Genomic DNA, 26591 nt, shown 5'->3' on the forward strand with positions numbered 1-26591 from the left:
GGCGGCCACGCGCACGCGCACGCGCACGCGCACGCTTACGTCGGGCGGCCACGCGCACGCGCACGCTCACGCTCACGCTTACGTCGGGCGGCCACGCGCACGCTCACGCTCACGCTCGCGTCGGCGGCCACGCGCACGCTCACGCTCGCGTCGGCGGCCACGCGCACGCACCGACCGGCTCGCGTCCCCGCCGGGAAGGGCTGCCGCGCGGGAGGCTGCGGTCGGCTGAGGTGCGGGCGGACGGAGCGGGGAGCGGGGGCGAGGGAGGCAGGGGCTGGCGTCTGCGGGGCGTCCTCGCGGCCCCGTTCTCCTTCCAGGGGTAGAGCTTGACAGGGGCCGGGGCCGGGGCCGGGGGCGGGGGCAAGGTCTGCGGGGGTCCCAGGCCCTCCCCGCGGCGGGACCGAGGGGCACGGATGGGGGCGACCCCGGGGCCTCCGCACCGGGGACTGGGTCTGCAGGGCGTCCCCTCAGTGCCGTCCCTCTTCCAGGGGTCGGGGGGGTGAGGTCTGCTGTGGGACCCAGGGGCGCGGGCGGGTGCGACGTGCAGCCCTTGCCCGCAGTCGGCCGCAAGGAGCCGGTGCGCACAGTTCCCGCAGGTGTGCCCGCAGGTGTACCCGGAGCCGCCCCGAGATGTCGTACATGCTCCCACACCTGCACAACGGCTGGCAGGTGGATCAGGCCATCCTGTCGGAGGAGGACCGCGTGGTCGTCATCCGCTTTGGACACGACTGGGACCCCACGTGTATGAAGATGGACGAGGTGCTGTACAGCATCGCGGAGAAGGTAACACAGCCCCCCGCCCAGCGTCAGCCTAGGAAGCTGTGGTCTTTGGTTTGCCCCGTTTGCTAGGTGGCTGCAGGGTTGGAGTGAGGTGACCGCGTGCAGGTCCTCCTCTTCCTCCAGGCTGCAGAGGCGCAGCAGGGTCCAAGGGCCTGACCCCCGCGTGGAGGCTCCAGGCCTCAGAGGGTAGGGTGCGGCGGGCTCAGGGGGCCTGACCCTGTGCCCCGAGGCTACGGTCCTTCCGTGGGAGCAGTGTGTCCCTGGTCTCCAGGTTTTGAAGGGGTTCATGGTGCCACCTCCACGGAGCTGGGAGCAGCACACCTAGGGACTTCGTGGAACGCCATTTTAGCCAGGTAGCTGCACAGGATTGCCAGTTTTTGGTGCTTTGCTCCCTGTGTGTGGGAGGCAGTCGTGCCTGTCAGGGGAAGGAAAGCCTGTTCTCCATCCCGGTCTTTGTGCCCTAAGTGCACTCCTAGCTCAGACGTGCTCTGGGAGACTTGCCTGGTTGGACCCAGTCTGGGTCACCATGCTGGCACCCTGGCTTGTCGGAGGCTCTGTTGGCAGTTCCAGAACCAGCAGCACCTGGTGCTCTCCTGTGGGCTCTGTGGGCTCATTTCAGGAGAACTTTCATTTGGATGTGTAGTTGTAGCCAATTCATAGATTACTTACTGATATTCCGTAAATAAGGAGAGGTCAAGAGTAATGGAAACATTAAAGCCATGATTTCTTTCAGAGGAAGAAGGGCTTAAGATAGCTCAGTACATGGTAACAGGTGTAGGGACAGATGTGTCTGGGAAAGGCGAAGTCTCGGGGGTCAGAGCAGGACCCCACATTGAGGTTAGTTCACTAACAACTATCTGACCTTCCACTGCTACTTTTTCTGATCTCCTGTGTGGCGGGAGAAGCCAAGCGAGGCCGGGTGGTAGCACTGGGAACCGTGGAACTGTGGAGGCCGTCTTTCCGGTCAGTCACGTGAGGATCGCTTGGAAGACTTGCTCAGGTGCATCTCCGAGGTTCTCGTTCTGCAGGTCTGGGGTGAGGTCCACACACAGCTCTGCCCAAAAGCTGCCCTGGGAATTCTGAAGTGGCTTCCAAAAACCACTTGGCAGAGTTCGGGATCAGAGTAAGGGTGCTGGGAGACTGGCCGTTCCCTTTCTCTTCTTGGGGAGCCTGAGGAGGTGCCTGGGGAGCTCGGGAGAGCTGCGGCGCCAGTTTGTCGCGTCAAAAGCAGACACTGCTGTGGTCAGTGAAGAACCACCTCCAAGCACTTTCCTGAGAAACACCATTGCTGCTCTGTTGACCTTGAAATAACGTAGGGTGTGTGTTCTGAATTGTGCGGGGCATGTGGGGGCATAAACACCAGGTGGTGACCAGCTCCTGCTGCCCTCGGTGCAGGGTCAGGATGGTTAGAGACGGGAGGCTCCTTTGGCTCTTCATACCCAGGCAAAACCCAGCAAGACGCTCTTCTTTGGGAGACAGATTTTGTGTTAACCTGAGCTCTTAGGGACTTTCAGCAAGTTGTTTGTTCTTTTCCCATCCCTGTGTGTCAGCTGTAGGCTGGACTGCGGGATCACTGAGGAACGCACTCTGGGATCGAACCTACTGATAAGAACAGTTTAGTTGGGCTCACTTTGAGTATTTGTCTTTGTTTTATCTTTAAGGTACTTTTTCTTTGGTCCAAAAATTTGGATTTCTGTTTTAATAAACTTTTAATATTATATGGTACAGTTATTAGAAATGCAAACTTGAAACTCATCACAAGATAATTGTTTTATTTTCTTCTGTGTAAAGGCAAAACATGAGTTTATAATTCTGGAAGTCCTTCTTGAGCTCAACAGGAATTTTTGAAATTTAAAGTTTTAGTATAAAGAACAACTTAACTATCTAAAAATCTCCCTCTGCAGAAATGGCAGATAGTGGGGGATCTTCCTCATCCTGTCTCGAGCCCTGTTTGGATACCCCAGCTGTTTTAAAGTGAGTAAAAGTTCCACCGTTTAGGCTGGACTTGATTAGATTGTTTCTCCGGGAATGTGGTGTGTTGACTTGATGCTTTGATGGTGCCAACCATCATGAGGCCACCACCTCATGCTGTATTAGTTTTGAGCTGCCCTGAAAACATGGGAGGTAAGCTTAATGATTTTACAGATGTCTGGAGCTTGGTAGAGTGGTAATAACAAAGTTTCCTATTTAAAACCTGATTTTATGCACAGCCTCAGGGAGAGGCTGTGTACCTCTGAGCTGTCTTACCATTTTGCAGGAACAGTTTGTCACAGCTCGCTGTTAACTTAAACCCCACGATGGGGAAGAATAAATGGGACTTTTAATTTTTGCATGTTAAAAAAAAAAACCCATGCAAATAGTTTAAGATCTGCAAAACCTCGGTGACATCATTGATTCAGGATCATACATTCAAGAAAATTGTATATGAGACAAATAGACATGGAACTTTTTGGAAATGATTTTAAGGGATCATTCTTAAGTTGCATAAAGTAAATTGAATCTTTCTGGAGGTGACGTGCAGTCAAATGAGGTATCTCATACGCGCCAGGAACTTGTGTATGTTTGCTATGGCTTTGTGTTTCTGGGTGCAGTGACCTTGGAGCTAGCAGCAGGCTATGAGGGGCAGCATGGAGTGCTGGTGTCTGCTACGTGCTCCCCGTGTGATCCTACATAACTTGTCTCTGTGCCTCACTTTACTGTCTGCAAGAAAGGGGTAGTAGTGCCTAACCCATTGATAGTCGTGAGGATAGAATTAGCATAACAGGCTTCTGGACCACTTCCTGTCACGTGGCAGGTAACACAGGCAGGAGTCATTAGCCACTGTTATCAGTGACCTCGTCATTCACGTTACAGAAGTTGCTAATCAGGCAGACAGCTTGGGAAAATAAAGTCATTGCGCAGTATTTTTGAGGCTTCGACGTGAATTACCTAAAAATGGACTCTTTGGAACTAAAATACATTGTGCCAATTGACAGTCCAGAACATGCTCCCCAGCTTCCTGGGTGGGTTCTTAGCTGGAGGAGCTCTGTGGGAAAGGTTGGACCGGTGGCCTTGTGCTGCCCTTCTTGCCTTAGTGATTTGCGTGAGTCCTGTCGACTTGGAAACAGATTTAGTGGCATATGATGAAGGACGGCTGCACAGCTTGGTCAGTGACTTGTTGAAGGAAAAGGAGGTGTGCTTATAAAACGTGTAGGCGGGCAGCCCGGGTGGCTCAGTGGTTTAGCGCCACCTTCGGCCCAGGGCATGATCTTGGAGACCTGGGATTGAGTCCCACGTTGGGCTCCCTTCATGGAGCCTGCTTCTCCCTCTGCCTGTGTCTCTGCCTCTCTCTCTCTCTCTCTCTCTCTCTCTGAATAAATAAATAAATCTTTAAAAAAAAAAAAAAAAAAGAGGACTCCCATGGGTAGAGAGGCAAAGAACCTAAAAAAAAGAGATCCTAGTGGTTAAGTAAGCTTCAGAGATGCACACGTTGAAGTAGCATGCTGCCGTTTCTCATACGTCAGAGGGAAGGAATTTACTGCAGTGGTGCCGAGAGGGTTAATACTGACACACTTCTGGAAGCAATTGGGCATCGCATGAAAGGCCTTAGAACTCAGTAGCCCAGCTCTCCAGTCCTAAAGAGGACTCTTCTGCTCCACGGGACATTTGCTGTGATTTCTCAGCAGAGCTGGAAGCAGTGAAAGGGTCGGTGATAGGACAGCAGCGTGACGACTGTAATCTCTAGATCATGAGCAGGTAACCCCCGTGTGGCCTTCACATCCCTGAGGCAGGTACACCAGGTCACTTGTTCAGGCTGCGAAATGGACAGTTGGGATTTGAATCGGGAATGTCTGCTTCACCCGATAGTGTATTATTTGGCTGCTAAAAAATTATTTTAGAAATCATGTAGAAAAATGATTTTCTAAATACTGTGGGCATTTGCTAATGATGTCAGCTGGAGAAAGGAGGGCAAACATGACTTCCTCACACGTGAGTGTGTGGGCCTGGGGAAAGGGAAGGACTTTTCACTACAAGACACTCCTATTGATTTTATTTGATTGTTGTATATTTTTAAGTTCTGTAACTTGTTTAAAAAATACTGGGCTGGAGCACCTGGCCGGCTCAGTCAGTGGAGCGGGCGCTCTTGATCTTGGGGCCTTGATCAAGATCACGCATTGGGGTTAGAGTTCACTTAAAAATACGGGGCTGGACACATGGCAGTGGTTTTTCCATTCTGTTTCTCTATTTTCAAAGTGAATCTTTTTTAAATAGAGAAAATAGAGTAGACCCCTAGTTTCATTTCAGTTTTATAAAAAATACACAGGATTGTAGTGGATCACAGATTCCCTACCAGGTGTGACACGGGTGAAATAGATGAGACTGTTGTGGAAGGGCTTGAGATGAGAAGCCATGTAGCCCATGTTAGGAGAAGCTTTGGCAGACGGAGGCTGTTCAGAGGAAGGACACTGTCGGGCGGCCCAGAGTTGGAGGAAGGCCCCAGAGCCGCGGGACGGCCATCACCTGGCCACGCTCCTGATGGCCACCCCTCCCTTTGCAAGGACTTGAGCTGCAGGAGCTTGAGAGCCTCCCAGGAAGGCACCAGACCATGCCTGAAGGCTGGTCTGCTTGAACTCCAAACTCAGGATGACGTCACTAAGCTCACACTGTCCAGAAACACATTTTTAGTGACATTATGTTTCTTGCCTTTCGAAATACAAGTTTGTTGTTAAGATTCATTCAGTAAACATATTTACCGGTGCTGTGTGTGAGTCCGGTACAGCGAACTCACGGTGCCCAGCCTCAAATTTGCCTGCAGAACCATGATGTGATTCATATGGATGGGAAGGAAACAAGTAGTGGGTGTCACTTGGTGGTTTATTGTACTTTTTTCTTTTTTTCTTTTTTTTTTTTTTTTTGAGAGAGAGAGCATGTGAGTGAGTGGTGGGAGGAGCAGGAGGGGGGGCAGAGGGAGACCCCAGCAGAGACTTGATCCCACGACCCTGGGACGACCTGAGATCACAGCCTGCGCTGAAACCAAGAGTTGGACACTCCACCTGACTGCGCCACCCAGACACCCCTGTTTATTTTACTCTGAATAAACTACAGTTTTCTTACTCATCATTGGAGGCTAAAGGAAAGAGGTCCCGCTCTTAAAGTTTCACTAAAAAACCAACATTTAGGGGCTCCTGGGTGCCTCAGTCAGTGGTGCATCAGGGCATGATCCTGGAGTCCTGGGATCGAGTCCTGCATTGGGCTTCCTGCTGGGACCCTGCTTCTCCCTCTGCCTGCGTCTCTGCCTCTCTCGGTCTCTCTCGTGAATAAATAAGTAAAATCTTTTTAAAAATCTTTTATTTTAAACCATAGTATCTTTGTTTTATACGTAGAAAGCAATAAAAGAAAGTGTCTCTGCTTAGTGAAATTCTAGTGTAGGCAGGATGAGAACTGGCAGGGTCACTTTGCCAGGACCGCTCCGCAGAGGAGAGTGCTGCTATCTGGGGGCGGCTGTGGAGTGAAATAACACTTTGCACGGAGGCTCTTTGGGCCTGTATGCTGCTCAGCTGCCTTCTCCTGTTTCACCAGGAAAAGAGGGAATTGGGGGTGGCCAGGGGAGGCCCTGCCTCTGCACCGTCCCTCAGTGACATCCTTTCTTCATGGCCCCCTCCTAGTGGGGCCGGTCCCTCTTTAGTGCCTTGTGCTGGTCGCACCTCAGCCCTGCGCTGTCTGGCACAGTCACTGGTGGATGACCTTCCAGTAGCCAGAGTCATGGATGCACGTGGACTTCACCTGCCTTGACCACCTACCTCCCTGGACAGGTCCCCGGTCTCGGTTTGTGAGTGCATCTCCTTGGCCACCCCTTACCTGCCCTTGGCTCTGCAGTGGCTACGGCCCAGCCCCTGTTGGATGTAGGCAGTGGTGCCCAGAGTACAGCCACACCAGCACACCAGCATGCCTTGTAAGACTGTCTCTACAGGTGCTCCTTCGTTTCCTCAAGTTTCCAAGCCCTCCTTACTTGTAAACAGCTTCATCACCTGAACTGTGGCCTAGAAGGTCCCCAGGCTCACGTTCCACCTCTATCTAACCCCCTTCCCGGGCACTGCCTCTGTCCCTGCCTTGTCCTCTCGTGCACACGCGGCTCTCCCGGCTGGCACACTCCCCACCCTCCCAGGCCTCCTGTCCCCTTTGGGCACGCCAGTTTGTTCAAGGCTCAGGTAGGGGATCCATCCAGAGTTTGGCCTTCAGAGCCAGACACGGTGAGTCTCAGCTTTGCCACTTGCTTCCCTTGCAGCTTAGAGGCGCTTTGTCTTTCTGAGCCTTGATTTCATTGTGCACAAAACTGGAGTAATGTCCCAATTTGGAAGAACTATAAGTCATGGGTGAGAAGGGCCTTGCACAGAGTAGCTAGCGGTCAGTCTACAGTGAGGTAGGAGCATGTTCATGTTTGGGGGAAGTGAACCTAACGTGATGGTTTGCTTCTGCTGCCAGACCATCTGTGTATCTGAACAGTGACTGTCACACAGGCTTAACCTCTGTGGTACAGTTTGTCTTATTTTAAATAAAACCAGAATACAGTTTACTAGCTAACCATGAAAATAAAGGAGGTGCTCACTGTTGGCACAGGAATCCAGGGTTTTGGGAATGTGTTCACAGAGATTGGATCAGCCATATAAAGGCTTTCTGGACGATGGGGCACGTGGGGGCATCAGCATCCACACAGGAGCCAACATGTGAGGTTCTGAGGCTTCTGACGGGAGCTGGGGGGTGAACTTTCCTTGGTGATGGTGGCTTAGGTTTCTATGTTAAATACTTTTTAATGTTCCTGAAAGCAGAGAGGAGGGGAGGGTAAGCCCACCCCTCAACCCACCGCGCAGGTCCAGCAGTGACCGATACTTGTCAGTCTTGTGTCACCTGAGCCCTGATATCGTTATACTGCAGTCTTTAAACAGGTCCCAGATACCATGTTACTTCATCTGCAAATTATATTCAGAATTTTAGAATTACTGTTGTACACGTTTCTTGGGGCTGCAGTAACAAAGCCCCACAACTGGGCAGAGAAAACAACAGAAGTCTATTATCTCACGTTCTGGGGGCCAGGGGCCCCACACCAAGGTGTCCACAGGGCCACGCTGCCTCTGAAATCCTGTAGGGACAATGCCTTGGCACATCCTCCGTGCTTGGGTCGTCCGTGGCTTTCCTGCTCCCCACAGGTCATCCGTGGCTGGTTCTCTAAAGGACACCATCCGAATGGCCAGTCTTCTCACTGGTGGTGGCTGCAAGGAGCCTCTTCCCAGTAGGGCCACATTCTGAGTTTTGGGCTTAGGGCTCCGCTATGTCTCTTCCTGTGGGTGGCGCAGCTCAATCTGTAACCTATGGGTGGCGTGAGCTTCCTGGAAGGCCTTAAAATGGAGTTTATAGAGGCCCTTAAATGCCACCTTCTTGTGGTACAGGTTCTGTTATAGGAATTTATCTTTGGAAATAATGAAATACGTACACAAATTTAAGGGTAAGAATGTTCACAGGTGAATAATTGGTATTAATGAAAAATCTGAATTGTTTTCATGAAAAATCAGATAATAATGGAAGAATGACAAAATAGTGACATAACCATTTGATGAAGCATTATATAGCCATAAAAATTCTGTTTGGGGGGCAGCCCTCTCGGATCCCCTCCCTTTTTGGGAGCTTTGTACTATTGATCAATAAGCTTTGCTTTGGGGATCCCTGGGTGGTGCAGCGGTTTGGCGCCTGCCTTTGGCCCAGGGCGCGATCCTGGAGACCCGGGATCGAATCCCACGTCAGGCTCCCGTGCATGGAGCCTGCTTCTCCCTCTGCCTATGTCTCTGCCTCTTTCTCTCTCTCTGTATGACTATCATAAATAAAAAAAAAATTAAAAAAAAAAAAAAAAAGCCTTGCTTTGGTGCCCACAAGAAAGAAAAAGTTTGGGGAAAGTATGTAATTTATACAAGAGCATGTTTGTAATTAAAGCAGGATATAAAGTATGTGGTATGATCACATTTTATTAAAACAGTATAAACATTTACATATGTGAGCATATATATACACCAGGAAAAGTGGGAAAGAACTTACTAAACATATATTTATAGCAATTAATTAGTGAAAAAAGTTAAAGAACATGTGTTCTGTGCAGTATTATTTGGGGTACTAGCATATTAGTATCTGCAAGTGCTTGAACCTAAATGGGGGAATCATAGGGCTGAATTCTAAGGGCAGTTATTGATTGTGTGCAGTGAAGTATTTGGAAAAGTTCATACAGATTATCACTAGGTCGACATGAATAATGTAGCTGTGGACATTTTCTGCAGGATTCCCATAACCTGCTATCCTGGAAATGTTAGACCAGGTATAGACAGCCCAGTGTCAGGACCATGAACCAGCTGGGTTGTCTTCCTGCATGTTAGCTCTACTGGGAAAAAAGGCTGGGGAATTGATTTGAAAATTATCCTCTTATACACAGAGTCTTGTTTGTTTTTAAATGTGCTTTTACAAAATAAAAAATTGACATTTTATAGGGTTTTTTTCAATCTCTTTTAGGTTAAAAATTTTGCAGTTATTTATCTTGTGGATATTACAGAAGTGCCTGACTTCAACAAAATGTATGAGTTGTACGATCCGTGTACTGTCATGTTTTTCTTCAGGTATGTTCTCTTAAAATCATCGTTTCACTTAAATATTGTTGGTGTGAAGCTTGATGTAATCACGATATCTTTACATTTGATGGTACTTACATAATAAAGTTGAGCAACATCATGAGTCAAAAAAGTTGTGTTGTGGAGATTTTAAGCAGAAAGAAATCACCATTTGACATTGTTTTTATTTGTCAAATTTTCTGGGTTTTTTGTTTTTTTGTTTTTGTTGTTGTTGTTGTTTTAGATTTTATTTATTTATTCATGGGAGACAGGCAGAGACACAGGCAGAGGGAGAAGCAGGCTCCATGCAGGGAGCCCTATGCGGAACTTGATCCCAGGACTTCAGGATCATGCCCTGAGCTAAAGGCAGACACTCAACCACTGAGCCACCCAGGCGTCCCAGTTTCTATTTATTGTTACTACATAAGTTGACAAATAGTGACATTAAGCATTAGATGTAAAGGGAAAGTAGAGCTCCCCAGCTGGTGAGGACCGTATAGGGTGTATCTCAGCCTGTACTCATGTGACAAGTTAGCACAACTGTAGCAGCTGAAAACAGCACAGGTAGTAGGAGCCCAGCGTTGTGGGTCAGAGTTGGGGCTCTGCGGCTCCCCTCCCAGGGTCTCAGGAGGCCAGTCATGCGCTGGGCCCTTAGCCGGCCATCAATCGGGGAAGAAGCCACTGCTCGTGGGGTTGTGGCCGTGTCCACTTCCTATGGCTGTGGGTGTGAAGCCGCTGTGTCCTCGCTGGCTGCGTGCTGGGGCCCCCTGTTCCTGAGCCCCTTCCATCTCGGGGCTTGCACTGTCTCTGCGCTACCCTGTTCTGCTTCTGCTATGCCGGCAATTATCTCACCCAGATAATCCAGGATCATCCCCTTATTTTAAAGTCAGTGGATCTGTAACCTTCGGGGTCACCTGCCCAACCCTATGTGTCTGTAATGTTGCTGAGCATTGGCATCTCATCACATCACCATCCCAGGGATGAGGGCAGGAACTTCTCAGGGTTGAGTGTAGGGTTTTGTCTGCCATAGTGTGCACTCCGGGTCCACAGATGCACATCCTTCCCCTAAGCAAAATCAGTAAGGCTGAGGCCTCTTGGGCTCCTGGACACCCATCCTGCGTGACCTCGGCTCCCCAGCACCCAGTAGGGCAGCACCCAGTAGGGCAGCAGAGGAAGCAGCTCTGATTTCTCAGGGGCCCTGGGACAGTTCAGCCGGGGCTTCCCAGCCTCTTCTAGGAAAGGCATGTGCCATGGGGCGGCTTCCCACCCTGCTTCAGCCGTAGCCCCTGGGGTTTGTTGCCTGCACTGTCCGTCCCTGCAGCCCAAGTCCCTGCCCCGGGCATCTGCAAAGACGGTGGGGCACACTGTTCTTCATTGGGACTGAGCATTCCGGCCACAGAGCTTCCTGGGGCTTCCGCAGAAGGTCATTCCTGGATCTGGTATCTGCTGAGGGGCATTCGTGGGTCTTACACCCGTGTTCCTCGCTTTGCTGTCCGCAGTGGGGAGAAACCAGGCAGCCCCTGCAGGACTTGGCTTGATAGTTCCTTCGTTGACCATCCAAGTGCATCCTTGTGACTTCTGCTTCTCCAGAACCACAGGACAGGGTCACTGATGTCCAGCCACCAAGTATCGAGGCCCTTCCTCTATCCCAGCCTTGTGTTCCTTGCTGCCCTAGGCACCCGCGCTCTTCAGATCGTGTTTCTACTGACAGCTCTTCATGGCAGCCTAGGCCTTTTCTCGTGCTGCTCAAAACTCTCCCCAGGCCATCAGGTGCGACTTATGAGGCTGTCTTGGGTCCAGCCTCCTGCTGCCTGTGGCAGCCGAACCAGAGCACTGCCTCAGAAGAGAATACGGACCCTCCTTCTGCTCTTCCTGTGACCCAGAATTCTAAGATGAGGCACATCAGTACTGCTGTTGATTTTTTCACCAAATGCATATATTGAGTCTTGCCAGGTTTTGTGGTCTCCACCAGGACATCAAGTCAGATACAGCAGGGTTCCTGCCATCACTGAGCTTCATGGGTTGGCCACAGCTGAGTAGACTAGCAAAAGGACACAGAAGGGCCAGAGGATAGGTATTTATAGAGACACAAGTACTAAGTAAGTTTAGAAAGAGCACATGCATTCCTAGGGGCTAGTGTGGGCATGAACAGTCAGGTGTTTGGTGTCCCGTAGGGACACAGAATGGCTGGCACACTGGTGGTAAGAAGGAGCAGATCCCTGGGCCCGAGTGCGGGTGCGCAGTGTTACCCTGCAAGTGAGTGTTCGCAGTAGAGAAGCATCAAATTTGCCTTTTTGGATGCTCGCTCTGGTTGAAAGGTGTCCAAAGCAGAGACTGCAGGACAGAGCGCTTCATTCTTGTTCAAGTGAAAAGTTAAATTAGTGAAAACAAATTAATGTTCAGCAGACCTGGGGAAAACAGTGCACCAAGGACAGAAAAGATTACTCTCTTTGTCAAGTGCACATACAAGATCATTTTTTAAAGTATCCTTTTAAAAAACAAATTCGTAAAATATCGTCTACTTCCCTGATTGTAGGAATGCAAAATATACTAATTTCACAATAAGGGCTTTTTAAAAATTCTGAGGCCACTGGGGCCTTTAGTAAAGTATACGCCCAGAGCTCCCAAGAGTGCCATGAAAATCTCATGTGTTGGGATCCCTGGGTGGCGCAGCGGTTTGGCGCCTGCCTTTGGCCCAGGGCGCGATCCTGGAGACCCGGGATCGAATCCCACGTCGGGCTCCCGGTGCATGGAGCCTGCTTCTGCCTCTGCCTGTGTCTCTGCCTCTCTCTCTCTCTCTTTCTCTGTGTGACTATCATAAATAAATAAAAATTTAAAAAAATATATCATGTGTTTCTGAAGTAAATCCCCACTCCGCCACCCCTCTGCCCCAGAAAATGCTATTACTGTCCAAGTGACTAGAACTGTGCCCTCTGACCTTTCAGCTCCCCAGAGGACATGGGTCCTGAGGGAGTCGCAGAGTATACAGAAGGAGCTTGCACCAAGCATGGCTGTGTTAAGATAGTGTTTACATTATTTCCATCTTCTAAATCATGGTGGATCCTCTTGACTGTGTTCTTGTCTTCACTGATGTTTAACAAGAGCCTGAGATGGTAGGAAATGGCATTTTTTTTTTTATGGAACTGTTTTTAGAAGGATTTTTGTGAGCACTGACCCCTCCCCCCCATGTCCTCTTTGCAGGAACAAGCACATCATGATTGACCTGGGTACTGGTAACAACAACAAGATCAACTGGGCCATGGAAGACAAACAGGAAATGATAGACATCATCGAGACTGTGTACCGGGGCGCCCGGAAGGGCCGCGGCCTGGTTGTGTCTCCAAAGGACTACTCCACGAAATACAGATACTGAGCTCAGCCCAGTCTCCGTGCACAGAAGTGGTGCAGAATTGTTTTCACATGGAAATATTTGAAACTATTTAAAGCCTTAGAGAAAGCGTTTGGAAGTGAATTCAAAGCTCAAGGACTTGGAGGGTCTTTGTAGTAAGGGTTGCATGGCATCAACTCTTTGCCTGTCTGGCCATTGTATTTTTATATTAGCAAATATTTGTAAATACCTAGCTGACACGAATAAAGTACACAGTGATGGAAAGTCATAATTGCTTATTTCTTATGAACCTTGCCGTACAGATAACTGGTTTGGGCAGTTGGAGACTAATCGTCATCTTTAGCACTGGAGTAGAATTCACCATGTTTTACCCATGTGGCAGTAGGAATCCATGTGAGTTCTCCAGGGCTGCCAGAACAAAGTGGCACAGACTGGGTGACAATGGAAATGAGTTGCCTTGCCAATCTGAAGGCCAGAGCCTCGGGTCCGGGTGTGGTCAGGTCAGGGCTGGTTCCTTGGGGCTGTGATGGATCTGTTCCCTGCCCCTCTCCTAGATTCTGCTAATTTCTGCCGATCTTTGGCATCCTGTGGCTTGAATCTTTGCCCCTTCACAACCTTCACATGGCCTTCTCGCTGCATGTGTGTCTGTGTCCAAATTTCCTCTTCTAAGGACGCTGGTCACTGGAGAAGACCACCCCACAGGAGCATGACCTTATCTTAACTGATTACATTTGTGATGACCCATCTCCAAATAAGGGCATGTTGTAAAAAAAGGGGGGGTGGGTGCATGTTGTCCTGGGGATCCGAACTCCTGACATGGGAACTTACTGGGGGTGCAATGCAACACACAACACAATCCAAAGGTTGAGTTCTGAAAGAATATACACTTGGGGGAAAAATGTCTTTTATTCTTGCTATAAAAACAGTGCAATAAAATAATGATTCTTGGAGGGTTTTTTCTTTTAAGATTATTTATTTGACAGAATGAGCACAAGCAGGGGAAAGGGCAGAGGGAGACAGAGAAGCAGAGTCCCCACCGTGCAGGGGGCCTGATGCGGGACTGGATCCCAGGACCCCAGGATCATGACCTGGGCCAAAGGCAGATGCTGAACCAACTGAGCCAGCCAGGTGCCCCAGAGTTTTCCTCTTAAATATAGAGTAAGAGTTGTTTCTATTCCTCCTGAGCTCGTATCTACTGTCCTCAAGCAGTCTGTATTTTCTGTAGCAACCACAGCTCCTGGTACATGCAGTTTTTTGTTTCTCCTACCCCAGCAGCATGTGGGTAGGTGGTTGGTTGGGATCTTCCCAGGCACATCTTGTGCACACAGACTGAAAGTGTGGAGCGTGGGGCCCGTCTGCTTTCAAGGCCGGGCTCTGCCAATTACTGTGGCAAGTGGCCTCCTGGAACTCCATTCCAGGTGGGGGGGGGGGGGGGGGGAGTTGGTAGTCTCTGTTTGTCCCACGTGTGTCAGAATAGTGCCTGGTGGGCTCTTCTTGGTGTGAAAGCACTCACTGCCATGGCCAGATTGACTGTGGTTTGACTGTGGTTGAGACACAAATACAAGCCAGCAAATACAAATGAGGTGTGCTTGAAGTGGATTTCAAACTCAAATGCAAATCCTCAGCTTTATTGGTCCAGCCTTAATTTTCCCATTTACAAAATAGGGAGTGTAATGCCACATCAAATGAGAGGCTAATGGAAAAATCATCATGACCCCAAGTGCCTGGCATATAATAGACATTCAATATTCTACTCCTGACATTTCTCCAAGGTAGGACAAACAGCCAAGGATCACATGAAAGGAAATGCGGATCAAAACCTGCAGATGCCATTTCACACTCACTGAGACAGATATGAATAGATTCCAAGATCAGATGAGTACAGGTGTTGTCAAGGATGTGGGGAAATTGGAACCCTCACACTGCTGGTGGAGAGGTGGAATGGGCAACCCTTTGGAAGATGGTTTAACAGTTCCTCAAAAAATAAAATAGGGGGACTCCTGGGTGGCTCATCAGTTGAGTGTCTCTCTTTGGCTCAGGGCGTGATCCCAGAGTCTCGGGATCGAGTCCCACAACGGGCTTCCTGCATGGGGCCTGCTTCTCCCTCTGTCTATGTCTCTGCCTCTTTCTGTGTGTCTCTTGTGAATAAATAAATAAAATCTTAAATAAAATAAAATAGGGAATTACCCTTTGACCCAGAAATATCAGTACTAAGTATATACCTAAGATAACTAAACATGTATGTCCACACAAACTTGGATGGAACTTTAGTGGCAGCATTATTCATAATAGCCAAAATGAGGAAACCACCCATACGTCCATCAACTGCAGAATGGATAAACAAAATGTGGTCCATCCGTACAATGGGATATTATTTGTTCATAAGAAATGAAGTACTGATGTAGGCTACAGCCTGGTGAACCTTGAAAACATGGTAAGTGAATGAGGTGAGGCACTACATATCGTATGAGTCCGTTTTTATGAAACGTCTGGAATAACCAAATTCATAGAGACAATAGAATAGTGATTGCTTAAGATTAGGGGGAGGGGGATGAATGGAGTGATAGCTAATGGGTATGGGATTTCTTCTTGAGATAATGAAAATGTTCTATGTGGTGATGGTTGTACACATCTGTGGATATACCAAAACCCATTGAATTGTGTTGAGTGAATTGTATAGTATGTGAATTATATCTCTTCTTGATAAAGCTTTATTAGCTGTTAACAGAAAAATAAGCAAAAATATTACACCCCACATTTGTAAACTAACTCTGTAGTTACTGTAAATTTGTTGGGTTTATAAATTGTAATAAGTTATTCATTTGACTTTAATAACTATCTTTTCACTGGTGCTTTGTAACTCCAATATGGTTTACTTTATAATGGTTTGGTCTCTTCCAGGTTCATATCCTATTATTATGTATCTACTGTCTACTTCATCCAGAACTAAGTGATTGACAAGCCATTTTCGCAAATTCTTCCAACCACCTGCTAGGTAGATAGTTTGCAGAGAAGGAAACTAAAGCTTCGTTTACCCAGAGTTATACCTCACAGCAGAGGACATAAATTCAAACCTAGATCTGCAGGGCTACCAACCTTGCCCCATTGCTGCACTGTGTTACTTTATTGCTTTATTCAAGTTGAAATTAACTAGTACAGAAAGTATACCACTGAACAATTTCTGTTTCCTGTCCTCCCCAGGGTGGTCTTTGTGCAAAGTCCAGAATTAGTCATGGCAGCTGACATAGAAGCAACAACTAGCCGAAGGTACGGAATATATTCAGGGATGCAGTAAGTAATCAAGTACCCTAAGGAAACGGACAGAGATTCGCAAGAGTGCTTATTGCAGCATTATTTGGAAACAATATTAATCAAATGGGAAACAATTCAAAGGATTATTACACAGCTGTTAGTGACTGACATACAGCTACATACATCAACATAGATGAATTTCAAACTACTGAATGGAGAAGCTAGGTGCAGAAGGATACTATGGCATGATGTCATTTATTTACAGTTTTCAGACATTCAAAACAAAGATCTGAAGCATTAAAAACAACCGGCAACCTTGTGTGTTTGCAGTAGATTGTTGTTCTGTGTGGGCCCCTAGGGTAGACTGCCTTTTCCTGACTGTTCTGAGCCCATGCAGAGAAGAGATGGGGAGCTCAGGGCACTAACAGAATCAAAACTATGACTATCCTTGGGGATCCCTGGGTGGTGCAGCAGTTTGGCACCTGCCTTTGGCCCAGGGCGCGATCCTGGAGACCTGGGATCGAATCCCATGTCGGGCTCCCTGCATGGAGCCTGCTTCTCCCTCTGCCTATGTCTCTGCCTCTCTCTCTCTCTCTCTGTGACTATCATAAAAAACAACAACAACAACAACAAAAAACTATGATTATCCTAAATACCACTCACTAATGTTAACAAAAACTGCACCCAGCTTTTGGTTCCTCAGGTTGCTCAGTTAAAATATAGGATATGTTCATGGCCTCATTAGGTTTCTTATCTGAAAGCTGAGGTGCTAGTTGGGAAAGCCGGATGTCTTGAAAAATCAGAATGGGGAACTTTGGGAGGACTCCCTTTATATAGGTGCCATTTTGAGTAGCTTTTTCTGCATCATTTTTATTAATGACTTTTAAAATACATCTGGTTTTAGTACCCTTTGTAGCATTTTTACAGTTATCATCAAAAGCTATACAAAGAACACCAACAGCGTCTTAATGAGATTTATATTGCTTTGCACACTGTAGTGGGGCAACATCCCACTAGTCTTCCCCAGCCCCTGCTAAAGCCCACATCCTCCATCTGGCCTCTGATTTTCTTGTTCAGCAGAGTGGTTAAGCTCTCACATATCTACATGTACAAAAAATTGTTAAAAAATGTTTGAGTAGCTCCTGGGGCCCAGGGCTGAGCAAAATCAATCTGGTTGCTTGCTGTCTCATGAAGATAGCCAAATGATCATGTAAAAGTGAAATTACAACTGTGACAGTCAATAGGTAGAGTGCTAGACGATCATATAAAAAGTAGATCTGACCCAGATGGAGACTCAGGGAAAGAATCCCTTAGGAAATCATTTTCAAGCTGAGATCAGATATTTAAAAAGCGAACTAAGTGGGTGTAGAGGTAATTGCATTCCAGATGGTGACCAGCAGGAGGCCCATGGTGGTGGAGAGAGCGGGGGCCTGTTTGAGAACTGGAGCATGTGATGTGGTTAGGTATGGGGGTGGGGGTGGGGTAACAATGAGAGGCTTTGCCTTGAGAACCAGGTATACAATTTTAGTTCTGATCAAATTTTAGTTCTGAGAAGATCTGTCTGTCCCCTTGGAGGAGCTAAAAGGGGATTTGGGAAGAGAGTTAAAAGTCTTTGGTGAGAGATCAGGCAAGAGACCATGGTTGTAAAGAAAGGAAATTAAATGTGAGAATTTAAAACTTCACACAATTGCATCCAGAACTGCTAATTTGCAAATTTAGCCCTGTATTATTAAACTTGATGTTTTCATAAGTTCCCAAATTTTGTGTTAAATGAGCTTTAAATTACAAGTATATAAAATAGCATTTGACATTGAATTTCCAACATTTTACTTAAGTACTCTATGAGTAAACTGCTTGCTACTAAAGTTTCATATTAATGTAGTTTATATTAATAAGTGTGTTTAAGCACATGTAAATCCATCTATTAATTTTCCCCTATGGGAGCATTTTTATTTATTTATTTTTATTAATTATTTTTTATGGTTTTTTCTTTATTATTTATGTATTTATTTATAAAGATTTATTTATTACTTTAGAGAGAGAGAACAAGAGTGGGAGGGGGGAGAATCTCAAGCAGATTTAGCACAGAGCCTGACATGGGGCTCCATCTCACACCCCTGAGATCATGACTTGAGCTGAAACCAAGAGTCAAACACTCAACCAACTGTGCCACCCAGGTGGCCCTGATTTCTTCTAATATATATGTAACAGGGTACTGGAAAATAGCAATCTTTTGTAAAAATGTTAAGAAGATGTTAAAACAGTTGATATTATAAAATGCCAAATAATCTGTAAAGGTAGGTGTCTGTGGTTTGAGATAGTAAATGTCAGACTATGAAAGGGGATCAGCTTGGAACTTACTTTAGAAAGAAGTATTTTTTCTGACAGTAAATGTTTTTATTTCATGTTTTATGTTGGCTTCGTGCTCAATGTGAGGCTTGAACTCATGCCCCTGAGATCCAAAGTCACATGCTCTACCAACTGAGCCAGCCGGGCACCCCAATGTTTTTATTTTAGTTAATACCTAATAGAAGCAAAACAAACAAACAAAACTAATAGAAGCTTTCTTTTTCCCCCTTTTATTTATTTATTTTTAAAGATTTTATTTATTTATTCATGAGAGACACAGAGAGAGGCAGAGACACAGGTAGAGGGAGAAGCAGGCTCCATGCAGGAAGCCCAATGTAGGACTCAATCCCAGGACTTCAGGATCACTCCCCGAGCCGAAGGCCGATGCCCAACCACTGAGCCACCCAGGCGTCCCATTTTTCCTCCTTTTAAAAAAGATTTTATTTATTTATTTTGAGAAAGAGTTTGGGGGGTGGGGGGAGAGAGAAAGATAATCTCAAATAGATTCCGTGCTGAGTGCAGAGTCCAATGTGGGGTAGCATCCTATGACCCTGAGATCTAGACTGGAGTCGAAGTCAAGTGTCGGATGCTTAACTGACTGCACCACTCAGGGGCCTAGAAGCTTTCTTTTCTACTTAATTTCTTAAAAATTCTGGATTTTGAATTGTGATCTATGTTGTTAATGAGGACTCAAGCCTGTTCAGTTTCCTTCAAATATCCACTTCAGTTTCTGCTAAAAGTATAATGGCAGGGGCACCTGGGTGGCTCAGACAGTTAAGTGCTCAGACCATGATCTCAGGGTCCTGGGACAGAACCCCGTGTTGGGCTCCCTGCTCAGTGGGGAGCCCGCTTCTCCCTCTGCCTGTGTCTCTGCCTCTCTCTGTGTCTCTCATGAATAAATCAATAAAGTAAAATTTAAAAAAAGAAAAAGATAGATGTGTGCCACCAAGGGAGTATAAAACGACACTTCCTTTCCTTAGATGCCTTTGACTAAATGCACTTGGCCTTCACTTGTACTTCTGACCTTAAGGAAAAATATGCAGAGAATTCATGGTAACAGTGCTCCTTGCAGCAGCATTTAGAGTAGCAAGAAAGTGGGAAGTTGCCTCAATGTCCAAGGGGTAGTTATGGGAAAGTTTAAATTATTACAGCCATATGATAGAATGGTAGCCATAAAAACAAGTGTGAGAAGTGAATGAAATTTTCACATGGAAAATATGTTTATGGTATGAAAAGAGAACAGGATCTGAGATTATAAACAACATGATCAACCATATATAAAATTGTATGCACAGAAAAATGTGTATAGCGGCTAATTCTAAACTGGAAAATTCTGCGATTTTGACTTTTGTACGAAGAATAGGATTTCTCTGATATGCAGGAATAGTGTTATTTTTTACATTGAGAGCCTATTACCCCTTTTAGGTGATCATAGCTTTATTTTACTCTGGCTCAGAGGGGAGAATTGGACAATTATTTGGTTGTGTTTATATAACCTGCAAACAAGCCGAAGTCTTGTCCTTGTTCTCTCGTTGGTGACCACCTCCAGAGAAGCCGAAGCGCGCCTGGAGAAGCTGTTTTCTTGGGTTTGGAGAACATCATTCTCAGAATGTGTTTGAACTAGACAGATGAAAACGAGTCTTCCCAAACACTCTGTGACTGGAAAAGCTGACTCGGAAAGCAGTTATTTGGGGATCCCTGGGTGGCTCAGTGGTTTGGCGCCTGCCTTTGGCCCAGGGCGTGATCTTGGAGTCCCGGGATCAAGTCCCGCATCAGGCTCCCTGCATGGAGCCTGCTTCTCCCTCTGTCTGTGTCTCTGCCTCTCTGTGTCTCTCATGAATAAATAAAATATTTTTTTTAAAAAAGGAATGCAGTTATTTAAAAAGCAATCTCAGAAGACAATTTATGATGTTTTAAAATCGATATAGAACTTAATTCAGGAAAAAAAGAAAGTGACCTAATATAGCTTAGGCTTTGTCCCATGGCTTATAAATACCAGGTGTTCATTGGAAAATTTTACAACTATCTTTGTCAATCACCTTCTGAATTATTTTCTTATTGCATTGTTTGTTCTTATAATCTTTCATTTTATTAAAATGAATTTTTAAATTAATAAAAATCAGAACTCATGCAAATTATTATTTTAAAAGTACAGGTTTGATTTTATCACATTTTCAAGTGCTGGTCTACTGTCTTAAGGTCCGTAAGAAAAAATTTTGAAAAAGGTAATGGTTTCTTCATATACCAATTAATGTATGGTTAAATAAACTGGAATCCAAAGCTTTCGCTAAAAATACAAAATTTCCCCTGTCCATTTATGGACAGGAAAAATTCCATATGTGGAAGAACATAAATACTAAATGCTTTTCTTCTTACACACATGGAGTCAGTGTGCACCCACAGCTGACGGGGATAAACAGCATGCACTCTTGAGACAACTGAACATTACTTCTGCATCTGCATCAATACTGCATCGCTGTGACTCACCCCCCCCAAGTATCCAGGAGACAACACCAGCCGGCCGCAATATGCTGCCTCTCTACTTTGATTAACTGCAGGAAAGGGGCCACCGTGTTGGTTAGTGGGGAGGTGACAAAGTGCCAGGTCTACCGACGGAGAACAGTAGTTTCCAACATTTTGACATAGCTGACTCTCCCTTCTCACAGCAGGAACTCGGGGCTCGGGGATGTGCAGTGTCCCTGTGTGAACCCTGATGAGTGCAACCAACAAACACAGATTTACCCAAACATCTCAATTTATTGAGGTCCTTCTTTTCATTTAAAAGGCAGTACCACTGATTTAAACAAACTTGGATGTCTGGTCTTCTCTCGGGCTCCACGCACATCAAATGGTGGGGTTTCCATGTCTATTTGATCATTTAACTTGTTGACTAAACTTAAAACAGCAGCTTGATCTGGGTGATGAAGGATCTTGGGCTGCCATGTTCTTCCCTCAGGCTCTTGTCCCATCCCAGAATCAGCCCTGCAGGGTTGGGGGTGGGGAGGAGGGACAGCTGATTCCTCAGGGCCCGCCAGGAATGAGGCCAGAACGGTGAAGCTGTCCACCCTTTGCAGTGTTCACAGCTCCTAAGCAGCAGCTCCTACCCAATACCAGACGTAGGGGTTTATAAACTGAAGGCAAACTGGCTCTGATTCAGCAGGACGAGTGTGGATAATTTACCGGCTGACTTAGGGCAACAATCCTAAAACAAAATGGGAAAACAAAGGCACCTCATTGTCCAATCACAATATGCTTACATAATCAGAATATTCTGGAAATAAAATATGCAGATGTATCCTAATAAAATAAAGTTGTGCATCTCCATATGTCACGTAGACACAAATCCAGTCTGAGAGCTGAAGCCAAGCATGTATTTGCATCTTCAAGATGAAGTGGGACATGTCACTGGGAAAGAAATGTCTGCGTTGCGGGGTCAGAGCAGACCCTCGGGAGCCACGGTGAAATGGGCTGAGCACTTAAGGCACATGCGTCTTCTTTAAGGGATTATAGAAATATATGGTTTCAGATGGAAACTACTAGTTGCCCTCCCCAATCTCTAGTTCATCCTGACTCATGTTTTGATTGAAGACTAACCTGAGGGGTGGCGGTGAAAAGTCCTTTAATAAAAGCCAATTTTTAAATAATAGAGCTTGTCATTTAAAGTGTGCGCTTCCTGAGGAATTATGATAATTGTCCCAGTTAGTCTGTTCAGAAGAGATCATTTGTAAGAGTCCTTTATTGTCCCTGCAGGCTTCCCTCTAGCACAGAGGCAGGAGTCCCCATGGTGAACAAATACGGGATTGCCCTTTTCAAGATTAAAGCAATCAAAACACAGGCGGAAGGCAAACCTTTAGTTTCCTAATGACGCCCTTGCCCCTTGTTCCGAAACAGGATCCTCAACCCCAGCTTGCACCATGAGGTCATTTACATTCTTCTGTAGATCCTCGAGGCGACTTCCCATTTCTTCCAGTGCAACGTTAAGGGGAATTGTACACAAGGTCAGAACACCGGCCCGAAAGTCCCAGGAGACCAACTTCAGGTCACACCTGCTGAGAAAGATGCCTCAGCAATGCAACCTTTAAAATGAGAGTCAGGCGGCCTGTATGTACCTTACGGTGCAAAGTAACCATTCCCTACGGTTTTATTTTAAATATTTTATTTATTTATTCATGAGAGACACAGGGAGAGAGAAGCAGAGACACAGAGGGAGATGCAGCCTCCATGCAGGGAGCCCGTGGGACTTGATCATGGGATTCCAAGATCATGCCCTGAGCCAAAGGAAGGCACTCAACTGCTGAGCCATCCAGGCGTCCCTCCCTACAGTTTTTGTAGCCTCTTAAACCTTGGAACCGAGAGCTCGGTTCTAAATGCTTGGCTCCCCGTGTAGGATTCATCTGTTGTAACCAGATTCTAATGAATATGTACATATAATGGAAGTTAATTTTGTTTAAAACCAACTTTCCGGGCAGCCCGGGTGGCTCAGTGGTTTAGCGCTGCTTTCAGCCCAGAGCGTGATCCTGGAGACCCGGGATCAAGTCCCACGACAGGCTCCCTGCATGGAGCCTGCTTCTCCCTCTGCCTGCCCCCTCTCTCTGTCTCTCATGAATAAATAAACATATTTTTTTAAAAAGCCAACTTTCCTACAGTTTAATTTTTATCATGTTTTAAGAATATTTTTTCCCTATGAAAACCCATCTACAGAATCAAAATTTGAAGTAAACGGTCCCGTAAGCAAATACTTTGCCTATAATTTCTAAGGAGTGAGTTTAACTGTGTAGAGTGAGCTCTAGTGCACCAAGTCTTAGGGCAGATGTTACCATTATCTGGATTTGTTCAAAGTAGAACAAACATTCTACCCTAATTCTGCTTGAATTCACATCTTTTTTTTTTTTTTTTTTTAAGATTTTATTTATTTATTCATGAGAGACACAGAGAAGGAGAGAGAGAGAGGCAGAGACACAGGCAGAGGGAGAAGCAGGCTCCATGCAGGGAGCCCGATGTGGGACTCGGCCCAGGGTCTCCAGGATCAGGCCCTGGGCTGAAGGCGGCGCTAAACTGCTGAGCCACCCAGGCTACCCTGAATTCACATCTTAAGAAAACAGTGAGCTGCTACAGTTGCAAAACAAAACAAAGGTTGGGAGAGCCAGATGCAGTGTCCTATGTTGAAGACATTCCATGTCTTGTTTGCAAGTTTCTGGTTGCTTCTAGGGTATAAGTGTTCCTCAGCACACTACCCAGATTTATCTAGGGCTGATAAATAGGGCTCCTATGTATTTGTTTAGGGTGATTATTCGTAGAAACGTCCCAGGGGCAGCCTTGTGCCTGTGTCCTTACGTTTATCCCTGTCACACACGGTGCCCTCTCCTGCAAAGGACATAGGACATAGTTCCCTGTGAGCAGTACTTAGTACATCGGGGTACTAAACGTAGAACCAGGAAATTCTAGGTCACTAGCATACAAGAAGATATTGCATGATAATTTTAGAGTTCAAAAGCATCATGGCATGTGTTATAAGCTAGAAAAGGATATTTCTGAGGTTTAACGTTGCAATCAGAGCTTGAAAATGTTCTTGAAGTTCCTGAAATAGATTTTCTGCCTGAAAAAAATGAACCATTAGACAACTGAATGTAATATTTACTTTTTTTTAGTCTTTTGATGAAATTTAATTTAATTAGATCTATTGCGGTCCTTTTGTTTGTTTTTTTCTTTTTAAAATATTTATTCTTGATGTAGGGCACTTGGCAATCATGGAAAAGAACCGTCCTTAATTATTTGTTTATATAGTTAGATTTTTGACAAGATGCCAAAGCTTTTCAATTCAGAGGGTAAGGGAACTCTTTTCAGGAGCATGGGGCATGAGGGAGCTGAACATCACCACCCAGCAGGCCTGACCCTGCCTCACAGCTGCACAAAAACAACTCTGGATGATGTGAGCGGAAAATGTACCAAAGGTCCCGGAGGACATAGGTGATCGTCTCGGTAACTTGGGTCCTGGGTGGGCTGAGCCTGCACCTAGAACACCACCACGTAACAGACCCCACTCTGGGGGGACCCCGTAGACGGTGTACTGACCCCACACCTGGGGGGACACTGCAGACCCCATACTGACCTCACACTGGGGGGACCGTGCACACCCTGAACTAACATACAGAAATACCAGGGTCGGTAGTGAGATCAGCCACCTGTGCCTTTTGGTTTATGGCTTGGAACAGAGGCCTGGGGCCCCGGATTCGGTGCTCACAGCGGTCACTGCATCCATCGCAGACCACAGGGCAGAGGCGGGTGTCCTAGAATCTGCACTGATCTATGGAGATGCCTGGAATCCAGAGCAGTTCCTCAGGGGGTTTGGGGTTTTTAACCGTTCTCAGGAGAATGCAGACCCACGAACGTACCACAGGTAACACTCTTCATGGAGACAAGGGAAACAGACTTCGAATGTAGCTTCCTGCTAGAGAAGGGGTGGGTGGGAAGGGCTTACCGTGGGGGCGTGCTCGTGTCCCCAGCCGCGCCCACCCCGTCCCGCCCCAGACCTTCAGGGGGTGCGGCACCCGAGGGGACCGCACTCACCGTGTCCCGCAGCGCATCCCCGCCTGGGGCTTTGGGTCCCCGCGTGTCCATGTCCAGTGGCTCCCCTAGTCCAGGTGGGTCCCCTGGTCCGGGCGGTCCTGGTGGTCCGGGTGGGCGGGGGATCCGGGCGGCAGGGCTGCCTCGCGTCCGTCCGTGGGGAGACGCTCCGGCTGCGGCGGGGACACTGGGGAGCCCGGACGCGGGCAGCAGCTCACCAGCCTGGTCCCGGGAGGGAATTCCTGGGCAGGGCGCGGTGGCGTGGGGGCGGGCGGCCCGGGGAGGGAGGAGACCCGGGAGGGAGGGAGGGCTGTGAGGAAGCTCCTCCAGGACCGGGGAGGGAGGGGCGGCTGCGGGCTGCGCAGGGGAGGGTTCGAGGCCTCAGAGACCAGGGAGTGAGCTCTTAGCGCCCAGGTGACACACGGTGTGACCTCTCCTGTGCCCCGGCCTGTGTGCATAGCAGTGGCTGTGAGCCGGGGGTCAGGCAGCCCAGCGATGGTGGCGCCGCACCCCCCTTGCCCAGAGCCCCTCCTCTCCCATAGACCTCTGCACCCAGGAGACCTGGACCCCACACACCACCACACCCAGCGGGGCACCCGCCCTCCCGCCCTCCCGCCTTCCCTTGGCTTTTGGGTGTGGGGTTGCCTCTCTAGGGGGCCGAGGAGGCCACACTCCGCCCCAGCAGCACCCCGACAGCCGGAGTCCCTCATCTCTCTCAGTCTCTGCCATTTCCATGGTCAGCCTGACACTCAGTCCTCGCCCACCGCCACTGGCTCTCACGTCCCCCTCTTGGTTTTACCAAAAATCTGGAAGGAGCCTCTCATGACTCACATCCCTCTGGGAGCCTTCAGCACTGCCGGCTTTGTGGCACCCCAGGGCCCTGATTACCTGACTAGACCCTCCACACCAGGGTTCATGTGGCAGGGCTGCGTGTGTCTGGGTCACCCCCATGTCCCAGGGGCCTTGCTGAGTGGCAGGCAGCACCTGGATGCCTGGGCTGTGGGATGTGTGTGTTGAGATGCCCAACACCAGAAGAATGCACATCAAACTGCAGGGAGACCTCACCTCACGACCCCAAGGCCAGAATCCCAGACAATGAAAGGTGACGGCAAGGCTGTGGCAGATGGATGCGCTCCTCCATGGCCCTGCCACCCACCTGCAGACTCACAGTCCACACATGTCAAACGTAGAGTTACTGTGTAACTTCAGTTCCACCTCTAGGTACATTTGCGGGAAATGACCACATGCCTGTGACTCAGATGTTCACTCAGCGTCGTTGACAACAGTTAGACGTGGAGCTGTATGCCTGGCAGGCTCTGTCCGCACGTGGGACTGCATCTCCTGGTGTGAGCCCAGCCCCACATTCGGCACACAGATGACTTAAAAATAAAACATTAAAATATAAAAGGTGGAAAGAGCACAAAAGTCTGCCACAGACAACGAACGGACCAACAGATGTGGTCGGTCTGCACGGTGGATGGTGTTCAGCCCAAGGAGGAGTCCTTGGGGTCATGCTGTGTGATCGCAGCTGCACGGCAGACTCCACGTGTCTCAAGTGTCCACGGTGGGTGGATCGGTGGAGGCAGGTTGCTGGGCACTGGACGGGCTGAGGGAGGGGCAGCTAGTCTCGAAGGGGCTTCCTCCCCGGGGGCAGAGAGCATGGAACATCAGGT

At 47.6% G+C, this 26591-nt stretch overlaps 2 protein-coding genes and 1 non-coding gene across 6 annotated transcripts; 1 reads left to right on the forward strand and 2 right to left on the reverse strand.

The window, feature by feature from the left end:
• Positions 1 to 118: 118 nt before the first annotated feature.
• TXNL4A (thioredoxin like 4A) lies at positions 119 to 13024 on the forward strand. Of its 4 annotated transcripts, none has more exons than XM_072814751.1 (4): positions 119 to 230; positions 597 to 783; positions 9310 to 9413; positions 12606 to 13024. In XM_072814751.1, the coding sequence occupies exons 2-4, from the start codon at positions 631 to 633 to the stop codon at positions 12775 to 12777; spliced, it is 429 nt and encodes a 142-aa protein (XP_072670852.1). In that variant the 5' UTR covers positions 119 to 230; positions 597 to 630; the 3' UTR covers positions 12778 to 13024. The 4 variants fall into 4 exon arrangements, with proteins under 4 accessions (XP_072670852.1, XP_072671001.1, XP_072670932.1 ...); XM_072814900.1 differs by having other exon boundaries at positions 133 to 230; positions 609 to 783; XM_072814831.1 differs by having other exon boundaries at positions 138 to 230; positions 588 to 783.
• Positions 13025 to 18428: 5404 nt separating this feature from the next.
• Positions 18429 to 18501, reverse strand: TRNAQ-UUG (transfer RNA glutamine (anticodon UUG)). The gene has a single exon. It is a non-coding gene; the product is annotated as a tRNA-Gln (tRNA).
• Positions 18502 to 21418: 2917 nt separating this feature from the next.
• On the reverse strand, positions 21419 to 25429 carry HSBP1L1 (heat shock factor binding protein 1 like 1). The gene is made up of 4 exons (XM_072815893.1): positions 24922 to 25429; positions 23883 to 23950; positions 22203 to 22316; positions 21419 to 21556 (listed from the first exon to the last, which is right to left on the reverse strand). The coding sequence occupies exons 1-3, from the start codon at positions 24970 to 24972 to the stop codon at positions 22205 to 22207; spliced, it is 231 nt and encodes a 76-aa protein (XP_072671994.1). The 5' UTR covers positions 24973 to 25429; the 3' UTR covers positions 21419 to 21556; positions 22203 to 22204.
• Positions 25430 to 26591: the final 1162 nt, after the last annotated feature.

This window comes from Canis lupus, chromosome 1, assembly GCF_048164855.1.
Source record: "Canis lupus baileyi chromosome 1, mCanLup2.hap1, whole genome shotgun sequence".
NCBI classification, from domain to species: Eukaryota; Metazoa; Chordata; class Mammalia; order Carnivora; family Canidae; genus Canis; species Canis lupus.

Coding starts and splice junctions, on each gene's coding strand:
- TXNL4A (XM_072814751.1), top strand. CDS start 631: ATGTCGTACATGCTCCCACACCTGCACAACGGCTGGCAGGTGGATCAG. Junction 784..9,309: donor TGTACAGCATCGCGGAGAAG/GTAACACAGCCC, acceptor AATCTCTTTTAG/GTTAAAAATTTTGCAGTTAT. Junction 9,414..12,605: donor ACTGTCATGTTTTTCTTCAG/GTATGTTCTCTT, acceptor TCCTCTTTGCAG/GAACAAGCACATCATGATTG.
- HSBP1L1 (XM_072815893.1), bottom strand. CDS start 24,972: ATGGACACGCGGGGACCCAAAGCCCCAGGCGGGGATGCGCTGCGGGAC. Junction 23,951..24,921: donor GGGATGCGCTGCGGGACACG/GTGAGTGCGGTC, acceptor CATTTTTTTCAG/GCAGAAAATCTATTTCAGGA. Junction 22,317..23,882: donor GCAACGTTAAACCTCAGAAA/TATCCTTTTCTA, acceptor TGCACTGGAAGA/AATGGGAAGTCGCCTCGAGG.